Below are 20,892 nucleotides of genomic sequence, written 5' to 3' on the forward strand. Positions count from 1 at the left end.
TATGGAATCTCTTTCTCCCATGTTTGATTATGTTGTCAAAAAGAAGAAGATAATATCAGTGTCAAATGCAAAGGGTCTCCGCAGTGTAAGTTTGACAGTGTAAGATCGACTGCCAGTAAATATATATATATATACCGCCCCCATTTTTTCTTTTAATTTAGCTGTTCAACAATTCGTTAGCAAGACTAGCAGTTTCAGCTTATTTTCATTGAATAATTCTTCCAAATAAAATCCCTATTCTAGTTAGTGGTAGAAGTAGCTGTATTTTTTTCTTCTGATAAGCCTATTCTGCAGTCACGCATCGACGAAGTTTTTCAATACCAACTTCTTGAAAGTGATTGCTGATATAGGTGCAGACATTCCTTGTGTCACGCTTAGGTAAATTCACAAGTGACGTCTCATGTGTTAGGGTGTGTGAGACTCAAAGCAGCATTTTGCGAGTTATCTAAGCTTTCATCAGCTCATAACGGTTAGAAAGTTCTCAGAGTATATTAGGGCTATTTCAATAGAGTACTTCAAAAGACATGAAATTTGCATGATAGACTCCAAATAGTCGTTTTTGTGCAACCTGTCGTATGACAATCTGTTCATGTCCGTCACACAAGACTAATATATGCACTCAATTGAAGGTATGTTAATCCACCCGATTCACATAGTATCATATGTGTCGTAAATTCGTAATACTATAATATAAAACCGCAGTAATGTTGTTGCACATAGTATTGTATGGTACAATGATATATTATAGGCAATTATATTTGTAACGTTTTAATATTACAGTACAATAGTATAATACATACTAGCATGCGAATCGGCTGGTGAATCTGATCAAAAGTCGGGTAGACGAATAGAAGTGTGCATGAAAAGATATATAGGAGCAGAAGGGATAGAAATCGTCAGCGTTGATATCTAAATGGGTCAGTACATCACTTCCGTGCTTGAATGTTTGAAGCTCTTGTAAAGTCGTAGTGTGAAATTATCACCAATTGGCTGATAACATCTATACATGCACGGGCTTCACAAACATAGACCCTGCTAGTCACAAGTATTTACAAATGAGCCCAGAATCCCCAGACCCCTCCCACCCCCATTCCACCAATCAACTGTCAGTATTATTCGCGTTTCTTTCTTGGTGTATTATATATCAGCGGCCTTTTGCCTTTCGAATACAAAAAAACTTAGACGCAATCACATTCAAAAATATTTTGTTCTCCATAAAATTACAGCCTACCTCAGAAACCAGGGATCGACATGGGAGGGGGGCAGGGTTAGACGGATGACCATTAGCGTTGAACGACAGCTGCCAAAGGCCGCACCGTGCGCATGGTTTGTTATCCCGTAGGCGTTCAGTCCAAGGGCCCACTCGAGGGCCCCTGGTGGGTCCAGGGACGAAGCCCCGGTAAGCTGTCTAGGTTACACTGAAACTTGAAGCTCATGAAAGTTCAAGTATTTCGTCAGGCAGTTCCTGACCGTTCCTTGGGACCCAAATGCGAAATAATTTAACTCTCCTGTCATAATTTTGAACTCTTTTTCAAATCACTGCCCTCAAGGTTTCTCTGACCCCTTCCCCGTGTCGGGGAGGGGTTAGAATGTCATGCTACGGATGAGATGGCCCAAACATGTAATGTATACTCATGACACGAATCTCTCATTCCATCCTATCTTAGCTACTACTCATTAGCAGACAAACCATGAAAATATGTACTTGGCGTATATCGAACAATAACAAACGTCGCCGACGTTTCGATGGCATCGTCCCACGTTCAATGATGGCTGATATATTCAGTTACCATATAGGCTATACAACGAGTAACTTATACAGTATTTTACAGACCCAACAGTGTACATCGCCAGTATTTAAAGTGAACCTAATTATTCCAGTGAGATGTTATGGTTCACTGCTGATTCGATGCAGTATAATAATAGCTTAGAGGATCATTAGTGAAATATATGTGTGTTGGAAGCGAGAGCGAGAGAGCGGAGAGAGTTGAAGAGAGAATCGAGCCTTCAAACATCAGTGGCTCATCAATCAAAGCGGCTGAACCTGAGGCCAGCGCTTAATTGGTATCATAATGCATAAAAAGGTACGACTTTTACGAATTCAAGAAATAAACCGCTCTATAATGCGATTCAGATTGGACATGTACAAATGGCGTTGGAACGGTTTGTGTGAATTGACATAACATCTTTTAGTCTGTACTAACTTCGGTGTGGGATGTTATTCATGGATGATATGCTTTTCCGATGTATACAGGTCAAAGAAATATTTTCCGTTGGGTTATTATAGTAGGTTTATAAAACAGTGGATTAAAGTTAGGCTTATAGGATCATGAGCCGATCTCTTTATTTATTTAACCCTAGCGAGGCATTCCAGAGAGATGACATATTTTTTTATAGACGTTTATTTTGATAAATGAATAAGCTTCTGAAACCAGTGAAAGCACCACTTAAAAATCTGTCTCAGCATAGCCATTCCTAAAGAAGACATAGTCATCCTTTGCAGAAGAGGTAATCAATACAATTCTTGCTTTGTTGGCGATATTTTTAAACGTATAACAAATGTTAGTTTTACTTGTGAAATCTTCTATTTCTCTTTCTCTGGCCCCTCCGCCTCCTTTATTTGAAAAGTAACTGAGCAGAACGTATCGATTACATCACAGTGCATGCACGATGATACTGTGTGTACCATGCAGATACATCTCTATAATGTTTACATCTCTGCTTGGTGAAACCCAATCTCCATATTCGTCATCTTGGCGAATAACATATGTCCAATAGGATATGTCATGCATATGCGTAACCCGTCTTATTTATCAGTAAACATGATTGACTGTGTCCCCGTTTATACTTTCATATTCTCATCGACATCAAATATAGTTCCTCTTCGTGTTCTGCGTTGGTAAGAAACAAGGTTCGCTTGACGCGATAACGACAAAAGGATCAACGTTTATCATCCGTGTATAATGCTATATAGTGTCATCACGTTCTTTTATAATCATCGTGTATATACTTTCATATAACTGTCATCACTTTGTGTTCTTTTTGGCGTCCCATAATATTAGTCTATCAGATGACCTTTTACTCATTATGGCTGAGTTTTATGTCTCCTTTAAAGGAAAACTGTATCAATAAATTTGAATCCTTTGGTTCTCCATTTCATGTTAATATTGCAACCGTATACATATAGTATATGTTGGTCGAGGCCCCGTGGAAATTTGTCCCACACGTATACGATGGGCCTCATGAACGACACCCAAAACGAGCTGATTCCAGAATGACGTCAGAGAAGTCTTCAATACAAGGAACGTTAGAAGTTGAAAGTCCAAATTACAGAGAAGTTCAGATGTAACTTAAGGTTAAGCAAGTCATTCATATTTGGTATCTTTGTTATTGTCATGTTTGCAAAATTTTGTCTCAAATATCAACGGAGCTTTGTTCTCGGTGTGATTTCAAAGATAATGTTTTACTGATGTATGATATCACCCAGAATGCTCCTTGAGAAGTAAAAGCGCTTCTTCCTCCTTTCAACCTGAATTACGACTGCATATTATCAAGTGAGTAATATCGCAGAAGTCACATAACTATACTCTCCCCTATAGCATTTACTCAACGTAAAGTTAATTCAATTTGTTACGCTGTTTTAAAAAAAAAAATTCTGCTTCATATTTCTCAATTATTAATTTAAGCGTATGATTGGATAGGGTTCCAAGTTTGGATAGAGCCTTCCAAGTTGTGAAGTTAACAATAAACCGGTTGCTGTAGTGTTATATTGAGATGCAGCCCACTTTCGGTGTGAACTGAAACTTGATGTAAATTTTGATGAAAATCATGGAACAATTTTTTAGACTGAGTCTGCTTAGACTCTGACATCACACCTGATTGCTTCAAGTTCACTTTTGGTACAAAATGTGTCAACTTCAAAATCACGTTGTTATCTCGAACCGATCAGTAGAATTGAATGTAAATGTTCGCCGAGATCTTAGCTATTTGTCCTCTTTCATCCGTCGAAAATAAATGTTCACCTATAGACCACTACTTTAAGTAGTTTCACAAAACTGTGAACCAAATGTAACTGCGCGACGTATTACTGTTTTGATTATTTGTGGCCAGTAGGCTATGTGTAGCATTTCCAGCACGGGTTTACGTCATTAACTGAGTGTCCCTTTATGATATCATCCATCTTGTCTTCGGTTTACAATACTTTACTATGTATATTAATTGAAGTTGTAAATTTCGGAACGATTCCTTGGACACTTTGATAATCGGAAGCTTAGTTTTCCCTCTATGTCACTATAGGTCAATGCGTCATAATTCGATATATGACATGACGGTCCAATATGCTTATATATCTATAGAACAAACACCGAATAGCATAATATATGATACATGTATACGGTGCGATACTTACTTCACAGCAATAACTATCGAGAAATTAACACTTAGGCTGTAGAAGCTATCGCCGAGCGTTTGCATACTTATATATAGCTATGCATATATTTGTGATAAACTGCAACACAGACGTATACTGTCTATGCATTACAGAACGGAAGTTAGATACTGTATATCTATTTTTGGAACATTACCGAATGTCTTTTTGACAAATTGCGACACAGCTGGGGGAGAGACACATCACTGAGCTACGGAAGAGCTTAATCACCGAATGCGTCATATTGCGAAAGTGTGACATTATATGGGGAACAATCGATGAAATGGTAGGATTTATCATAAAAATACAACAATTGTTACTTTTCTACGGCCAGAAAAAGTGAACAAAGAGTGCATATGCTACAAGCCAGAATGAATATTCCACAATATTCACCAGATAAGTCTTTCTCCAGACTATGCATTCACGTGCCGCTTAGAAGCTGAATGTTAAATTATAACTCCTATTACAGCTTCGTACTTATCCTTTGTTTTTGACTTGTTCTACTACAACCAACCTGGAACGGTGAAAGAAATTTCTCTCCATAACAATACTAGAAAGAAACAACTTCGAGTAGTCGTTCTGCAAATACCAAAATATATATTCAACTATCCTGGGTCAGTTATTAACAAGCGGCTAGCGGTATACCCTGCTTTGAATGGACAAGCAATCATTTACTGTACACTGCAGGGCACAGAATACTCTGAATGGGTGCTGCGATCATTGTAACTGCTATAAGTACTGTGTACTTGTGTGTAGAAAATTGGCGGCGCTGCAGTAAAGGAGAATAAAGAGCCGGATCTCCGGCTCTGGGAGAATACAGAGCCTTGCATTTCTGATTAGTATAATACCACAACACCCATACCTTTTGTGCAGCAATTATCTGCATGCTAACGGTTCTCCGCCATTTATAGATTGAGATAACCACAAATCGTGTTTTCAAAAAGTTTTATCCATGTTCCCTAGATTTAAGCTCAATTGTTGGGTCCAAGATTACAAGTTCGACTATCAAAACTAACGGAAAGTGACCCGCTATATGTAGGTCATACTGTCAGTAAGGTAGGCCCATCTCTGTAGAAATACATTGTACCAATGTACCGTGTCATACGGTCGTAAACCATTTGCTGGTTCAGTCTCTTGTAAAAACACCAAACCATCCACCCCATCCTTTACAAAGAAAAAACAACAAACAACAATAAACTCGATCACCAAGAAACAATAGGAAGCCTGTTGTGTTACTTTACGGTACAATATTGTTAACCGTGGATGCAACTGAAGGAGCTCTTCAGTCCGCTCTGCACAGACTGGAGTTTTCAAAAAGTGTGATTCGAATAATGGCTAAGAGGTATAATATGGCTAGGAGGTAAAAAAAAAAATCATTCCAGTGCGAAAGGTCTCATTCCCAACCAGCGATTTTGCTGAGCGTTCACTAGAATTTCCAGTATCATCTATGTCTGTTGAACCATGGAGGTAGAACTGTTTATATCCCGTGATGGTTGAACTAGCCAGAGGAAAGTTACCCGGACCCACGGTGACTTACGACACGTATAGGCGAGAGGAAATAATGTCAGTAAACTATTGAGTATAGTGCCCTGCTTCATCTACTAACTATAGACCTTTATACAATAAACCGAACGGGATTCACTGACCTGGTACGTAGCCTACCTGACCCGATTGGATATGTTCTCATCTGCAACTGATTAGGATATATAGCCTAGAGTGAAACTTATGTGAACATCGAGGTAGGCCTATATGGTGTTGGATTGAAAGCATGTAGGACTGTTTGCATCTGGGTTGTAACTTATAGTAGACCTAATTGAAAAACATGAGAACTATGTCGCACGCTTTATACAAACATATATGTGTACAGTCCGCCAACATAATGAATGTGTTCAGACGGCCTTCTACTGACGGAAGGCGATGTTGAGTGCAGTTCAGTAGGCGGAGAGTGTCAGAAGCCCAACCCGCAAAAAACGAATGTACGAAGATGCAGAAAAGAATTCGGCCGGTTCCGGTTCCCCTCCCTATCCCATCCGATCACGTGTTCGCACTATCTCAGTACCACGGTTTGTATTTGCGCCAAGTTAGTGGCTTCTTGTGACTTCTTGTGGTAATTCGCAGAAATAAGACTAGTCTGAAGAAACTGTGTAAACACTTTTAGTAATCTTTTCCATGCGAAAATGTTTTCCATACGGTCATTCTTAGTTTCTTTCAAAGTAAACGACAGTTCCTGAAAGTCTACTGCCATGGAACATCAACATAATTGTACCCCATAATTCCCACATTGGAAGTTGGGCTTTTCAGCTTTACTAATCAAAAGTTTATATTGAAATGAAGTTTACAGCTAGGCCGTTTTTGAAGTAACCACAATCATCAAACAACCCGTGTTCAGATTACTACGTTTTCAAATAATGTACAAAGCCGAAGCTATGTTGTCATACCTACACGTATGTAATGTCCGTTAGTAATTGTGCACCATCTATCAACTTGTATCAACGTTAACCCTAGCATGCATATGTCTCTGTACAGTTTGTACGCAACGTAAAAAGTGAGTTTCTGTTTGCTTGTGGTTTCATTGTAATGTCCAATATGGCTCCAAGATGAACTGCTACTGACTCTCTCCCGGACAGGTTACCGTCTGCCGCTTTTTAGGCGCGGACTCAGCGTCCTTTCTGCCGCAATTGATCTTTGCCGAATAAGTGGATACATATTTTTCTTCATACGGAAAGTTCATAGAGGATAGACTGTGGGAGATGTAAAACGAAGAGAAATTTAACACGTTTTGATGACGAGCAGGCAGCTATATTGCTATAGTGTAATTTTGCTAGCCTAACGTTGTGTGCGTACATATAATATGTACGCTGTGGAGTGCAACTTAGCATTAGCCTAGTTGAAGGCTGTACTGTACAGTATACGTACTGTCATACTTCTTATCCTTGTACCGGTAGTACCATACTGTTTCTACAGTAGTATTACTAATTCATCATCGCACTAGGCTTGCCAGTGGATGTTTTGTTGGATTACAACTCGTTCAAATGGTAAATATCTACTCTTGTAAGGCCCAGGCTATGCCAGTTTTTGTCAAACCTCAAGAAATCACATAGGGTAGCCTAAGTAAGTTACACATCTTGGTTACTAAGTTATACAGTACCGTAGTAGGCATACAGTAACTTAAGATTGGTATTGGTAATACAACTTACAAGGGCACAGTAGCATGAAACACCAATTAATTGTTAGTCACAATCCCAGGAAATTGGGACGAAATATAACTTCTTACCACCAAACAAAATAGATGACAGTTGATAACTTAAACATTTCTCGAAACTTAAATCTGTTAGAGAAAAACAAACAGCTCGATTTTAACGGTCACACTAATTAGCGTCAACAGGCCGATTTCACGACAACTCAAGACAACAAGTTTAAAATACCATCAAATACAATTGATGTTATCAGAGTATATCTGGAAACACTGTTAAAACTGACTGGAACCAGCGTGCATACATATTTTTCACGGGAAAAAATGTTTTTGTCGTAAAAATCGCCAACTTTTTCCTAACGTTGAATTGGACGACGTGATGCTATTGCGCTTGTGCAATGCCATTGGACCGAACCATTATAATATGGATAATATGGGTGGAATTTGTGCTAGGTTTGGGAACTGCCTTGTGTACAGTGTCGGTAAGGTGGGTTGACGTAGTAATATAAAGCACCAAAGTATGGTGAATGAACTCCAAATCAAATTATTTAATGTTTTAAAATAATGAATATTGCTTATTGTTTTTCCATTGTAATTTACATATGTGATTATCAACTTTACAGAGTCTTGCTTACCATCATTTTGCCTGTTTTTATTTTGTGGGTACCATTCTTGATTGAAAAATTGCACTTACCTGTAGTGTAATGGTTCGGTCCAATGTGATTGCGCAAGCGCAATAGCATCACGTCGTCCAATTCAACGTTAGGAAAAAGTTGGCGATTTTTACGAAAAAAACATTTTTTCCCGTGAAAAATATGTATGCACGCTGGTTCCAGTCAGTTTTAAACGTATTTCCAGATATACTCTGATAACATCAATTGTATTTGATGGTATTTTAACCTTGTTGTCTTGAGTTGTCGTGAGTTGTCGTGAAATCGGCCTGTTGACGCTAATTAGTGTGACCCTGATTTTAACCTTAGGCCTAAGTTAAAGCCTGCATTTCCGAGATATAATTTGGAAAAGCTGCAGACTGGTGGTCAAATTCCTAAGAAAAATATTCACAAAATATTCAGTGTAAACTAAGGAACTGACACACTATTCTTGTGATTGAAATAATGTACGGATTTAAACAGCAGTAGGCCTAGGCTACACTAGCCTAAGGCCTAAGTTACGCCTTACCTAGGCCTAATCAATCTTTGACAAAATGACTGAAATAGACCTAGATGATAAGTGATTTAGACAGTAATGTAAGAAATAATGCCCTTTTATCCCTGGTAGAATATCATGACTTTGTATTGCTGTTTTTGTACATAGAGCTTAGGCCTATGCAATTTCAGCAAAATACACTGGCTACACCACTAGAAATTGCACTGAAGTAATTTCGTGGTTAAAAATTAACAGTACAGATTTCAGTTCCAGGGAATGAAATACCTTTATGGCTAGGAAAGGACTGACTTTGATATTCCCAGGTACTTTTAGGTCGCTAGACAAAATATATCAAACAAATTGCAGCAATGAACTTGACACAACTTTTCTTTGTAATCGGCCTATGTCATTCTTAGTGCTTATAGGCCATCAGCTGAAGGTCGAAATTCGCTTGTTTCGTTCCAGCAACTGCGGGTCTAAAATTTCTCTACAGCATTGAATACATAAATTAACTAAGATTAATGATCCAAAAGTTCTCCATGTACTTTCCTGCAGTTTTTTTGCAATTCCGCTCGAAAGATCGAACTATATTTTTTATTGCGTATGTTAAGAAACCTGCCGTTTTACGTTCAAAAGTTGTGCGCCAGTGAGATATCTGTACCATGTGATATGAATTGTCCAATGAGCCATGAGTTCTGTGTGCAATCTTTGTAGAAAACAACAAACATGGCGGCTCCCACGGGAGCTAGTCAGTCTCCGACACACGGGAATCTACAGTGCTCAGTGCACATTGAATCTGTAAAATTTGAAGCATTCAAGGCACTGACGAATAAACGATGGAATAAAGTTACTTCCTGCGCTAAAGATTGGCTTAATCTCAGCGGCGGAGACAGTGATATCGCCGTACTACTGATTACTCCATGGCCTACTACGATCAAGCGTGTGTTCAACAGCATAGTATGATGGGGTTCCACGATAAGTGTTACAAGCGGTTCATTGATAGCAAGCACATTGCTGCAAGAAAACGGACAGTTCCAGAGGAGACCCCATATGATTTTAAACGAAGAATTGACGGAAAAGATCGAGGAAACCAAGCAGAAGCTCTGGTGTATTGCCTGTTCAATTTATTATATGTGGGAAAAGAAACAATACATTACTAGGCGTTGCAAACGGGACACGCTGCAGCAGGCAGAGACTTTCGATGGAGGTAAGCCTAAGCATACTACACGACTCTACTTGTACTTCTGTGGCATAGTTGAAGTGTTAAGAGAAGTTGCATAATGCAAGATCAGTAGCTCTTAAGGGATAGAATCCAAGTCAAAGGGCACAGTGTTGGACCTGAACATAATATAATTACTTAGTGGCATGGTCATCTGATTTGTTTTGTTATAAGGTGGTAGGAACGGAAATTTGTTTCAAATTCTCCATCTGGGGCACTAGCCTACAGTATGTGTTAAATACAGGCTTCATAGTTTTCTTACTGTGGCCCTTTATTTGAATGATAGAGATATTATATTAGTTAGAAAAATAAGTGTAACAAAGGTGCAATAAGGTTAGGTTTGCAAGGTCTTATGGTCAGCCTGTCTAGCTTTACCAAAATGAACAATCTGTCTCCTTTATAATTAGTAACAGATATAATCTACCATTGTATAATTTAAACCATAACATTAAGAGATAATGTACTGTACTGTCAAAAAAAGCCTGTTTTAATTCTTTTTTGCATGACACTGGTTTGCAAAATTTGAATGTGTTTTTGTTTGTCCATAGAAGATGAGCAGATCATATGGTATATAAATAAAATTGTCTTAGTTCTTATTTGTTCAAACTTACATTTTGATCAACAGAAAATGCAAAACAATTTCCTTTTTTTTATTTCATTTTATTAAGGTATTGCTTCGACAAGCAGCAGAGCGGAAAAAAGATGAGCCCAGATTTTATGAATATTAGAGGAAAAGACCGTGTTGCCATTGAAGTGAGGTACCACTCTCTATGTTGAAGAAACTAGATACAATTCTTGACAAGGAAGACATACAGATCTTGAAAGGTAAAGTACTCTCTTCAATGTGTGGTTCATTGAGTGTTCAGGGGTGGATCTAGGACTTTTGGAATATGGGGGTCCTCCCCCAAGGAAAATTAAAAAATTCTCTAAACGCTTTGAGATGCAATATCAGGTTAATCTTTCCATTGAAATTATTAAAGAAATTTGCAACATATTTCTAGCTGAATTGTAATTATATTGGTACCCCATCATAAAATGTGAGACTCAAAAATATCCAATTTCATGGTACAAGGTGTTCTGTTCATCTCCTCCTCAGAGCAGAGTTTACCACCAACAAAAGATGCTCTGATCCAGCATGTTAAGCGCTGCACCAACCAGGCTGCTATTCACAGTAGGGCATTGCAGCCAAGGATTGATGCACTCTCACCAGAGGGACATGGATGTAAACTTGAAAATGATGACCTTATAATCACTTGGATGACGAAGCCACCTGACCCAGATGTTTTGCTTCAGTGTGTCAGCAGTAGCTGTAGAGTCGGCAAATGTCTTAAAGGAAGATGTTCCTGAATGAATGCACAACTACCGTGTACAGACCTATGTAAATATAGAAATTGCAGCAACTTCCAAGAAGATGTTGAGATTGTTGATGCAGGGGAAGATGATTTGGAGGATGAACTGTGATGGTGTTAAATCTCGATATCTTAGTCTGAAATTTTAATCAAGTTTGAAGTTTGTGAAGAGGGTTAACTTTTTCAAAGTCATGTTGTCATTATTTTGTTCCCCAGAGTTTAAAGGAACCAGTAAACATGATCTTATTCATATATTCATTTTAGCTATTAGTAGTTTTACGTAGATTACCCTAGTAACCCTACCTACCAGACACCTTTGATAAATATCCACATTTTCTTCAAATCACACTTTTTTTTTAGAGGGGATGGGAGGGGGGAGGAGGGTGTTATGGGCATGCTTTACCTCTTGCATATTCACAACTACATTTACTGATGACGATGACGCAAATACCGCGTCCTGAAACCAGTCAAAGGTTTATATACTGTTGTTGGGGAACCATCGCCCCTGACCCTGTTCCAATATCACGGTTCTTTATTGTTTGCCCTAACATTTCGTTACCTGTTTTATTCATATTGTTAATATGTTCTGTGCATCTGTTCAAGTTTTGACTGAAGGATATTCAAGTCTTTAGTGACTTTTATTTCATCTAATTATCTTCACCTCTACTACGGAATAGACTTTCCCTTTTCCATACCATATCTGACTTCCATGCAGTGAATTGAAGTGGATACTGTTAAGACTAGTACAACTGTCCTTGGATGAACTTTTAATCACTTATTAATTCCGCGCCGCGCCTTTTGATGAAGAACCTGTATCTTGAATCATCGCAAAGGCCCAGCTCTACTACACCATTGAGTGTATCGACCCAGTCTTAATAGATACATTATTTCTTTATATCTGGGGCTTAAGTTAACTGTCTTCGTTATTCACTTATTTGTACGATTTACCTTTATTATTCATATTATTTGTAGAATATACGTAGAACTATTATTATTCAAAATACCATTCGAAACCTTGTCGATCTTTTCTTTTATGCGTTAACTCCCTTGGAAACTCTTTTTGCAGGAATACGAATTATAAACATGTCGTTTCAGTAACAAGGAGAAAGTACCTAGTTTTGCAGGAGACTGTAGAAAGAGTACTAAGGTAACGGATATATACCGACTATAACTTTATTTCACATCTACAATATGCCATGACGTCTTAGTGTGCCAACTTATATATTGATTTATACAAAAGAAATAGCTCACTGGTCTTTGGGCATTGGTACATCTCATTGTAACTAGGGATTTAGCTACATGTAAAGTAGAGGGGGAGGGGGTCGCATTTGTAAAACAGTTTGGATGGGGAGTGTAACAATTATGGAGAGGAACTTTTCATTATATGTGTATATTTACGCATACATGCACAGATGAAATGCATTCATAACATAGGGGGAAAATCTAAAAATATTTGATTTATTACAAAGCATTATATCTGAGTTTATTAAAAGTGGTACATTTTTATAATTAAAACCCTTAAGTTATAATGTGCAAAAATTGTATTTCATATTTCAAAGTTGAAAATGTGATTTTTTACCATTTTGGCGAAAATGGAGGGGGGGGGGGCACAACTCGTAATGCCTGAAAACAACCCTCACTGACCCTTAGACCAGAATCCTCTTCCACCATTCTTGTAACCCTGACCCAACTATTATACAAAAAAAATATATCAGTCGTAATTTAACATATAAGAAAGGAGTGGTATGTATGCACCACTGTACCAAATCTAACGTTAGCACATGTGTTCCTAATACATAGCATCGTAGCACGTAATGTCTACATAACATACCCAATTTCAAGGGTTTCTTACAAAAATACTGCAGGAAATTTTTTGGAGAACTTTTGATATAATGTTTGTGATGCATTAAACTACCAAAAAATGCATTAAAAATCTAGACCCGGTGTTGCTGGAACGAAACTGATTTTACAGCCACATTTTGAGCTTCAGCTGATGGCCTATTACACCTATTTTACAATAACCAAGTCTATTTCATTTTGAATTAGGCCTTACTAAAATAAATCATAAAAGTAAAATCAGAGGTTCTCCATTTACCGCTAACCTTTAAACCTGAATAAATTGTATTTGGATGGTAGCATCCCAAAGGGAGTACAGTGGGCCTTTGAAACCCAGGGAATGTAATATTGCATGAATTTTAATTTTCAAATTTGCACGAGTTCTCTGCTTGCAGTTATGTTTGAATGTGGAGCCCATCACATGATCTAACCCAGTATATATCAAGTGTACCTAATGGCCACAATGTCACATTTTGCAAAATCAACTTTTAAGAAATAGCCTTGGTTAAGTGAACTTTTTTCAGTCAGTACATCACTGGGAAAAAATGTTTCGGAATAAAGTTAAGCACACAACCCTCTGAGAAAGAACGCAGCTCGCAGAATTACTGTAACTGAAATGGGAAATTATTTTGCATATATACTACCATGTAGGTGAATAAATGAATGTTAACAGGAACAAAATTTACTATTTTCATTTCAGTCATTTGCCAGCTGCATCTGATACACAATCCCAAAAATGTGTGACTTTTACGTAAATTAAAGGTAAATTAAAGGTAAAATAATGTGATGATTGAAGGTAACACTGAATTAAGGCAAGTATAGAAATAGTACTGACATTGATATTGTCATTGCAGTAAGTATTATGCGACTGTAGGTTAAACTATAAGGGAATTAGTGTGTAGAAGAAGAGGATTAAATTTTCAAAAACCAGTACTTTTTGCTGCCAATATGATTTAATGAACAATTCTAAGTGTAGGCCTAATTTCTTAATGTGGGAGATCTAATGGACCTAATTCCATGTACTTGCTCTTTGAAAAGGGTGTGCAACTAACAGTTACAGGAAATTTTAAGACCAAGACAGAAAGGATCGTTCCTTTTAAAATGCTTAAGTAGCTTTTAGAGTCAACATTCATGTGGTCTCCCTGTAAGAAACAGATTAAGCTATTTTAAGCCTCATTATAACAGAAAATTGTTCCATTTCTCATGCCTTGTTGTGAAAACTTGCCAAAAGTTATGCAACACATATTTAGGTATGAAAATTTCTATAGAACGTGTTCACTGATAGCGAGTATGCCTACTAGTGAAGTGGAAAGAAAGCTGCCTTTCAGGAAGGATTTTAATAGTGTTCTGAAACTTTTATTCCCTTGATATGTAATGGTCTACTGAAAGTAGTAAGTATACTTGTTAAGTAACTGTTTTTAAAGCAATTTCACTTTAAATATGTATGCTTCAATGACTCTTTTGGACAGCTTAGGAAAATATTAATCAACGAAAAGCAGAAGTAGATAAATGTTTAAAGGGTGAAACTCATTAGTCACTAGTGGTTTTGACACGATCAGGATGTAGTGTCAGTTTTATGACAGTTCAACACAGAATAGTTAATAGGATTTCAAGCTATGGATGCACCGGATATCCGGTCCGGCCAGACTATCCGGCCGGATAGTGAGGAATTATCCGGTTCCGGTTCCGGCCGGATATTTTTCAAAATCCGGCCGGATCTTTTTCAAAATCTGGCCTGAATTATTCCTTAAAAAGGTGTTGGTATTAACTTAAATCAATGTAAACTATTTCGAAAAATTAATAAAAACATTCAAAGTAAGGAAAAATTAGGTTTAACATGTTTAATTTAATTTTCTCAATGGTCTGACCCACTAAATGGGGTCTTAATTTCCCCTTCTTTATAATATGCCTATACCTCACCTAACATTTGCTCCTTGTTTCATACTTCTACTTCTTATGAATGATTTTCTTTTGTGTAATGACAAAATCCGGTCCGGGCGGATTATCCGGCCGGATTTCTTGTACTTTCCGGCAAAATCTGGTTCCGGCCGGATCCAAAAATTTGGATCCGGTGCATCCCTATTTCAAGCCTGAAGATTTATGTACACATCTGGTACATTTCTCAAACATCGTTCCCTTCATGACTTCATGTATCTTACTTTTCTCCCTCTTAATCTCTGCACATCAATTGTTGGTAACATGTTAGCACTGTGCCCTTGCCCCCCCCCCCCCCCCCAACTAACCCACTTCCAGTTGGAATGGTCAAATTATATTTGGCAACACTAGACTTAGCTATCGACGTAGGCAAATGTGCTTATAGGTAGAAGTATGCTTGTTAGTCTATAAAGACCAGAAATTTACTTCGTTCCTCACTTAATGATTGCCTCACAACCTCAGCACGCATGCTGTACTGTGTCTAGAGTGCACTGAAAACATTTAACATGGTGCACACTCTATGACTGGACCCAACCGGTCAATAACCGCCTTTCTCATTCTACCACCCAAAGTGTTTAGAACGTTTGTTTCGCTTCGGATTTTAGAGGACTGGATGAAGTGTACTTAACCACTTAACATTTCTGGTTTAAACAATATGCTACTTACGTTCACTGATTTTTAAGCCAAACCAGTGTAAAGTGTTCAGATGTGATGACATCTTTTGGAAGCAGAGTTGCGTTTATCACCGTGCCAGTGCTAATTTAAAATTTCATCATGATTTATAAGTTATATTGTTTGTGTTCACAGGAAAGCAACATTTCCTCAAGACTAGAATGGAAACATGAGCAAGAAAGACATTCCCAAAACACCTGATAGGGAAGGGAAAAAAGTTGTAACATTCAATAGTTCTGATCCATCGAAGGAGAGAGAAAATCCAAACAGAACTATGGTACACGGAAACACAGATGCCCAAAAGCTGGGCAGCAGGGGTAAGTCCGAACAACCCCACCCAACAGCAGATAGCCAGCAGCCGATCCCAACCCCTGGAAATGTTCATGTCAACGGAGAGAGTGCTCTGTCAGATGATGCGGCTGGTGACGTTGAGGATGACAGGGTGGAAAAATGTGACGCAGGAAGTCACAAGCCCGTCATCAATGTTAGTCAGGACCAAGTGCCTGGACTTGTAAATAGTTTCAATGGAAACTCTGTAAATAATTCCGTAGTTAACATTTCACCTGTACAGGATGGAAGTCATTTTGCAGTAGACAGCAGAAGTGATAGAAAGACTGTTGTTCCTGCAAGTGTGCAATCAATTAGAAAATCAGGCTCCCAGGGTAGCGGCAAAAAGAAGCAAGTCAAAATTGTAGAGCCGCACAGAGAAGAAGAGCGTGTCTCGTCGGATGGCTTAGCGGCTAGACCAGACAGCACCGTGAAACCTTCTGAGGACCAAGGGGAGGATGGGGACCCGGAAACAGTGGAGAATGCGATTGATAAATCACCAAATGGACGTTTCATGAAGTATGATGTAGAAGTAGGCCGCGGTTCTTTCAAAACTGTCTACAAGGGACTGGACACAGAGACTGGGGTGTCTGTAGCATGGTGTGAACTCCAGGTAGGTACAAATGTGAAAAGTTAAAGGTTAAGAGTTTACTGAAAGTGTTGCTTGCTATTTTGTACAACAGGAAACATCTGTGTGTCTATATTTCACATAGGATCACAGGCCCGATCACTGTTCTTTCTGGATATTGAAGCATTTTGGACTAAAAATTCTGTATTGTAAAATCCTTACAGAGCTGTGAATTAATTGGTTGATGTCCACAAGTGTGTGATACAAATAAGAGCTGGGAATTTCTGATCTTTTCTTGGACAAAGTTAACTCTTGGACAAATTTAATTCTTGGACAAATTTAACTCACTTGCTCTACTATAGTCAAATAGTTAAGTGGAATTTGAGGAATTTTGAGCAAATTGTATGGCAAATAATCACAAAGCCTTCAGGCTTCCTGGTTACTGTGTAAATGAGAAGACTGCACTTAATGTCTATGGAGCGTATTATTTGGCGACAGGAAGATCATGTCAAGTTTACTGATATGATGCTAAAGTGTTATTGCAGGATATGATAGAGGTTACACCAGCATTATTGCACTTTTCAGGATATGACACAAGGATACTGAATCCTGAGAATAATTGAGAGTTTTGGGGTGTTTGATACAGTAGTTGTGTTTGGTAACGTGATATTTAACTGTAATTTTACAAAGTTTGTTCCTATGGTATACAACTGTATTATACATTGTTGGATTTTGAATTATTTCATACATGTGTAGATTTTTTGGAGGGGAAGATGGATTATGCATTCAAGCTGACCAACTGAAATAATTGCATGTACACTGTACTGTACAAACTGGTATACATGTACAGCAGTCGTTTCTTACCAGTCAGTGCCAAAATCTAATCATGATGTCACGCCCTGATCACATGGAATATATGATAAAACATATCTGCTTGCAAAAGCAATTAATATATGCATCCCTTCACGTAAAGGGTTGATCTTTTGCTAGCACTCTAATTGGATCTACTGCCAATTCTTCCGGTAATACCCACCCTAAGCTACCAAGATACCACCCACCCACTTATATATATACCAGATTGGATTGACAAATTTGACAGAAAATGTGTCATATGTTGGCCTTCTTTGGTGGTTTATAGTTTCCTTCTTACACATTTCATTTACAACAGGATGAGAATGGGAAATGTTTAGGAGATTGAAACAATAACAAGCTTCTCCTACTGTGTGGAAGTCGTCTATGCTTATGGATTGTGAAGTGACTGCATACAGTAACTAGCTTGCAATCTTCACCCTAGGCTAGATTTTATTTAAATGTGTACAGTATGACCCATTATTTGCTCTGCATTCATTATTCTAACAAAATCATGATTGTGAAGTGTTTCAAATACCATTGTCCTCTTGGCTACACTGAAGTGTAGACTACACCTTGTTGTGTTGGGGTACAGTAACTTTGAGTGTTCCATGGTCCACAAGATCAATGTCGTACCCACAATTGACAGCAGTGTTAATACTTGACAACATGATTGCGGAAAACATGTATAAAAGGATATGCATAATCAGCCAGGAAAATTTCCAATCTCCTTAATTTAATGCATAGAGTAACCATTACAGACGCAACTAAAATGCCCCCACCTACTGGGCATAATAGTCGCTCATAATTTTAATTTTTAAAACATAAACCCAAACTGTATAATAATCAACTTTATGGAGCCACTTGCAAGCCACTATGCAAGTTAGGAAAATTGGCCCTATCATAACTCCAAAGTGGCTTTAAGCTTTCACACAATTTTTTTCGTAGACTGTCTAGAACTGCATTTATTTCATTTTTTCTATGCAAGGTCATCCTAGTCTTAGACGCTGTTTGTTTCCCCAAGGTGGATCTGGAAATGATATCATGTTGTCATAACTTTGAAAAGCTTTTATTTTTAGTTTGAATGGATTTTTTTGTGTCAGTCACATGTTTATCACTGTTGGTGTTTACATGATCACCAGTTGCCTTGTGATGGTCATACTTTCCATTTGTACTGTTACCCCTACTGGCCTCATCACACCTTTATGATGTAGGCCAGTCTACATTCCTCCCATTCTTGTGTGCAGTTGCTTCAAATCTCTGTGGTCTCTCCATAAAGTTGAATGAACATGATGCTGCACTCAACAGATCTGTGGAGATAGTCCATGTGTGGTTTTAGGTTGTATTTCCCTGTTTGACTATTCAGGATGCTACTGGCACTTCTTGTTTACTGTACATCACAATTAATACATTAACTTTCTCCTGGAATGTCTTAAGTGACGACCTTTTGATTATTATACAGTTTGGGTTTATGTTTTGAAATGATGAGCGACTATTATGCCCAGTAGGTGGGGGCATTTTAGTTGCGTCTGTAATGGTTACTCTATGCATTAAATTAAGGAGATTGGAAATTTTCCTGGCTGATTATGCATATCCTTATAAACATGTTTTTCGCAATCATGTTTAAAATATTAACACTGCTGTCAATTGTGGGTACGACATTGATCTTGTGGACCATGGTGAAAGTTTATACCCGGTGTGTGTGACCTGAAACATTTATGGATATCTATTCGCAGTGAAAAAGAAGGAAAATGTTGCATTATAACAGGAAATTGAAGATGAGAATGTTTCTACAGTAGGCACATTGTCCATCAGTTTTGTTGACTATGCATTAATTGTTGATACATTGTAGTATTTCCTAATACCATACCTGCTCAAACCTATTGAATGTAGAATTCCTGTGTGCGGGTATTGAATATGACCAGCAAAGGCATATTATTTTTATGCGTGGTATTTGTAACTTGTTGTTAGTAGAATATTTCTATTTAAAGCTTCTACGAAAAAATTCACAGTGTTTGTAAAGAATAAAACTTGGCAGTTTATCAATCAAATATATTTTATGAGCCATGCGAGGGTTGGTGTTACAATGGGTTGTGTAGAAGACAGAATTGTACTACTTATAGTAGTTTAGGGATTGTTTGCAACATTTGACAAGACAAGTTGACTTATGAATTGAAATATACAGTAATAGTAGGGCAGAGTTCATATGTAAAAGCTTAAGTCCATGGAGGTGTGCCTATATTAAAGTGTTATTGCGAGCAAGTATATGTAATAGAATTCTTAGAATTCTTAGAATTAATAATATTATATGAATGTCAGATGTCAGAGATATTGAGTAAGAATATGAGTACAATGTGTGCAATTGACATGACACTGCTGAAATCAAACACTTACATTTCCATTACACTTTGTGATCACACTGATAGGGAAGGAAACAGTTTGCCCTTTGCTCTTTTGTACAGGTCTATTACTATTAACTTTATTACTAATCTATTGCTTAGTGTCTATTAACTTTGTGAACATCTTTGAAATATTGATGATTGATCTTGCCCTTTGATTTACGGTTCCATTCCTTATTTTACACGAGGCTAAAGTATGTTATCCTGTATGTTTTAGTTTAAGTGCATGCCTGTAAAATATAAAAAAAGTATCTGAAAATTTAGTAATATACTTTGCAACTGAAAGACCTTCTCAAATCAGATAAAATACAAAATCTATGTATGTAAAATAGCAAAGTTTTGAAACTGGGTATCTGCCCTACATTGTATACTGAATTCCTTGCAGACATTGTTAAAAACTGTTAGTATATCGAATCACAGTTTCATCTCTTCACTATCAACTCCCCCATACAATAGTCACTAGTAGAAACTACGTAGTCGCCAAGCAATTATACACTAACATATTGTATTGAACTTCTGTGGACACTTAAATATATATTTAAAGTCATTGAAATTTGCAAAGTTGAGACTTTTAAATAAAGTCTATTCTGTAGTGTGTACATCTGCTGTCTTAAGTTGATCAAATCCTTCTTTTGTTGTGAGTTCTACGTTGATTTCAAAACAACTTCAAGATGGCTTTCTTTACCACTTTGTCTGTTTCGTACAGTATTTGAAGTTCCACATGTCTATAAGCTCAGTTTATTGTTCATTATGCCAATTTAAGCCCCATCTTAATTTGTTTCAAAGAGAAAAAATCCTGTTTCCTCATGCTGGTATGAAGCTATCAATATAAGTGTGCTAGTGCTTGACAGTGCACCAGAGCAAGACTGAATGATAACTTTTATGATCCTGCCTTTAAAATATTGTGCCTTCAGTTGTGTTGCTCTGAGGCATTAACCTAATATTTATGTACTGAAATATGCACAGTGCAGTC

At 37.6% G+C, this 20,892-nt stretch overlaps 1 protein-coding gene across 4 annotated transcripts in view; it reads left to right on the plus strand.

Moving 5' to 3' along the window:
* Positions 1–6,906: 6,906 nt before the first annotated feature.
* LOC139960993 (uncharacterized) overlaps positions 6,907–20,892 on the plus strand; it is a 91,323-nt gene continuing 77,337 nt past the window's right edge. Inside the window, exons 1-3 of one of the 4 annotated variants that reach the window (XM_071959753.1) lie at positions 6,908–7,461; positions 13,870–13,931; positions 15,912–16,716. In XM_071959753.1, coding sequence (XP_071815854.1) covers positions 15,946–16,716 — 771 coding nt within the window. In that variant the 5' untranslated portion in view covers positions 6,908–7,461; positions 13,870–13,931; positions 15,912–15,945. Of the gene's footprint in view, positions 7,462–13,869; positions 13,932–15,911; positions 16,717–20,892 lie in introns of all 4 variants that reach the window. The other 3 variants (XM_071959754.1, XM_071959752.1, XM_071959755.1) reach the window with 3 other exon arrangements.

The sequence above is a fragment of the Apostichopus japonicus genome, chromosome 20, assembly GCF_037975245.1.
Source record: "Apostichopus japonicus isolate 1M-3 chromosome 20, ASM3797524v1, whole genome shotgun sequence".
NCBI lineage: Eukaryota > Metazoa > Echinodermata > Holothuroidea > Aspidochirotida > Stichopodidae > Apostichopus > Apostichopus japonicus.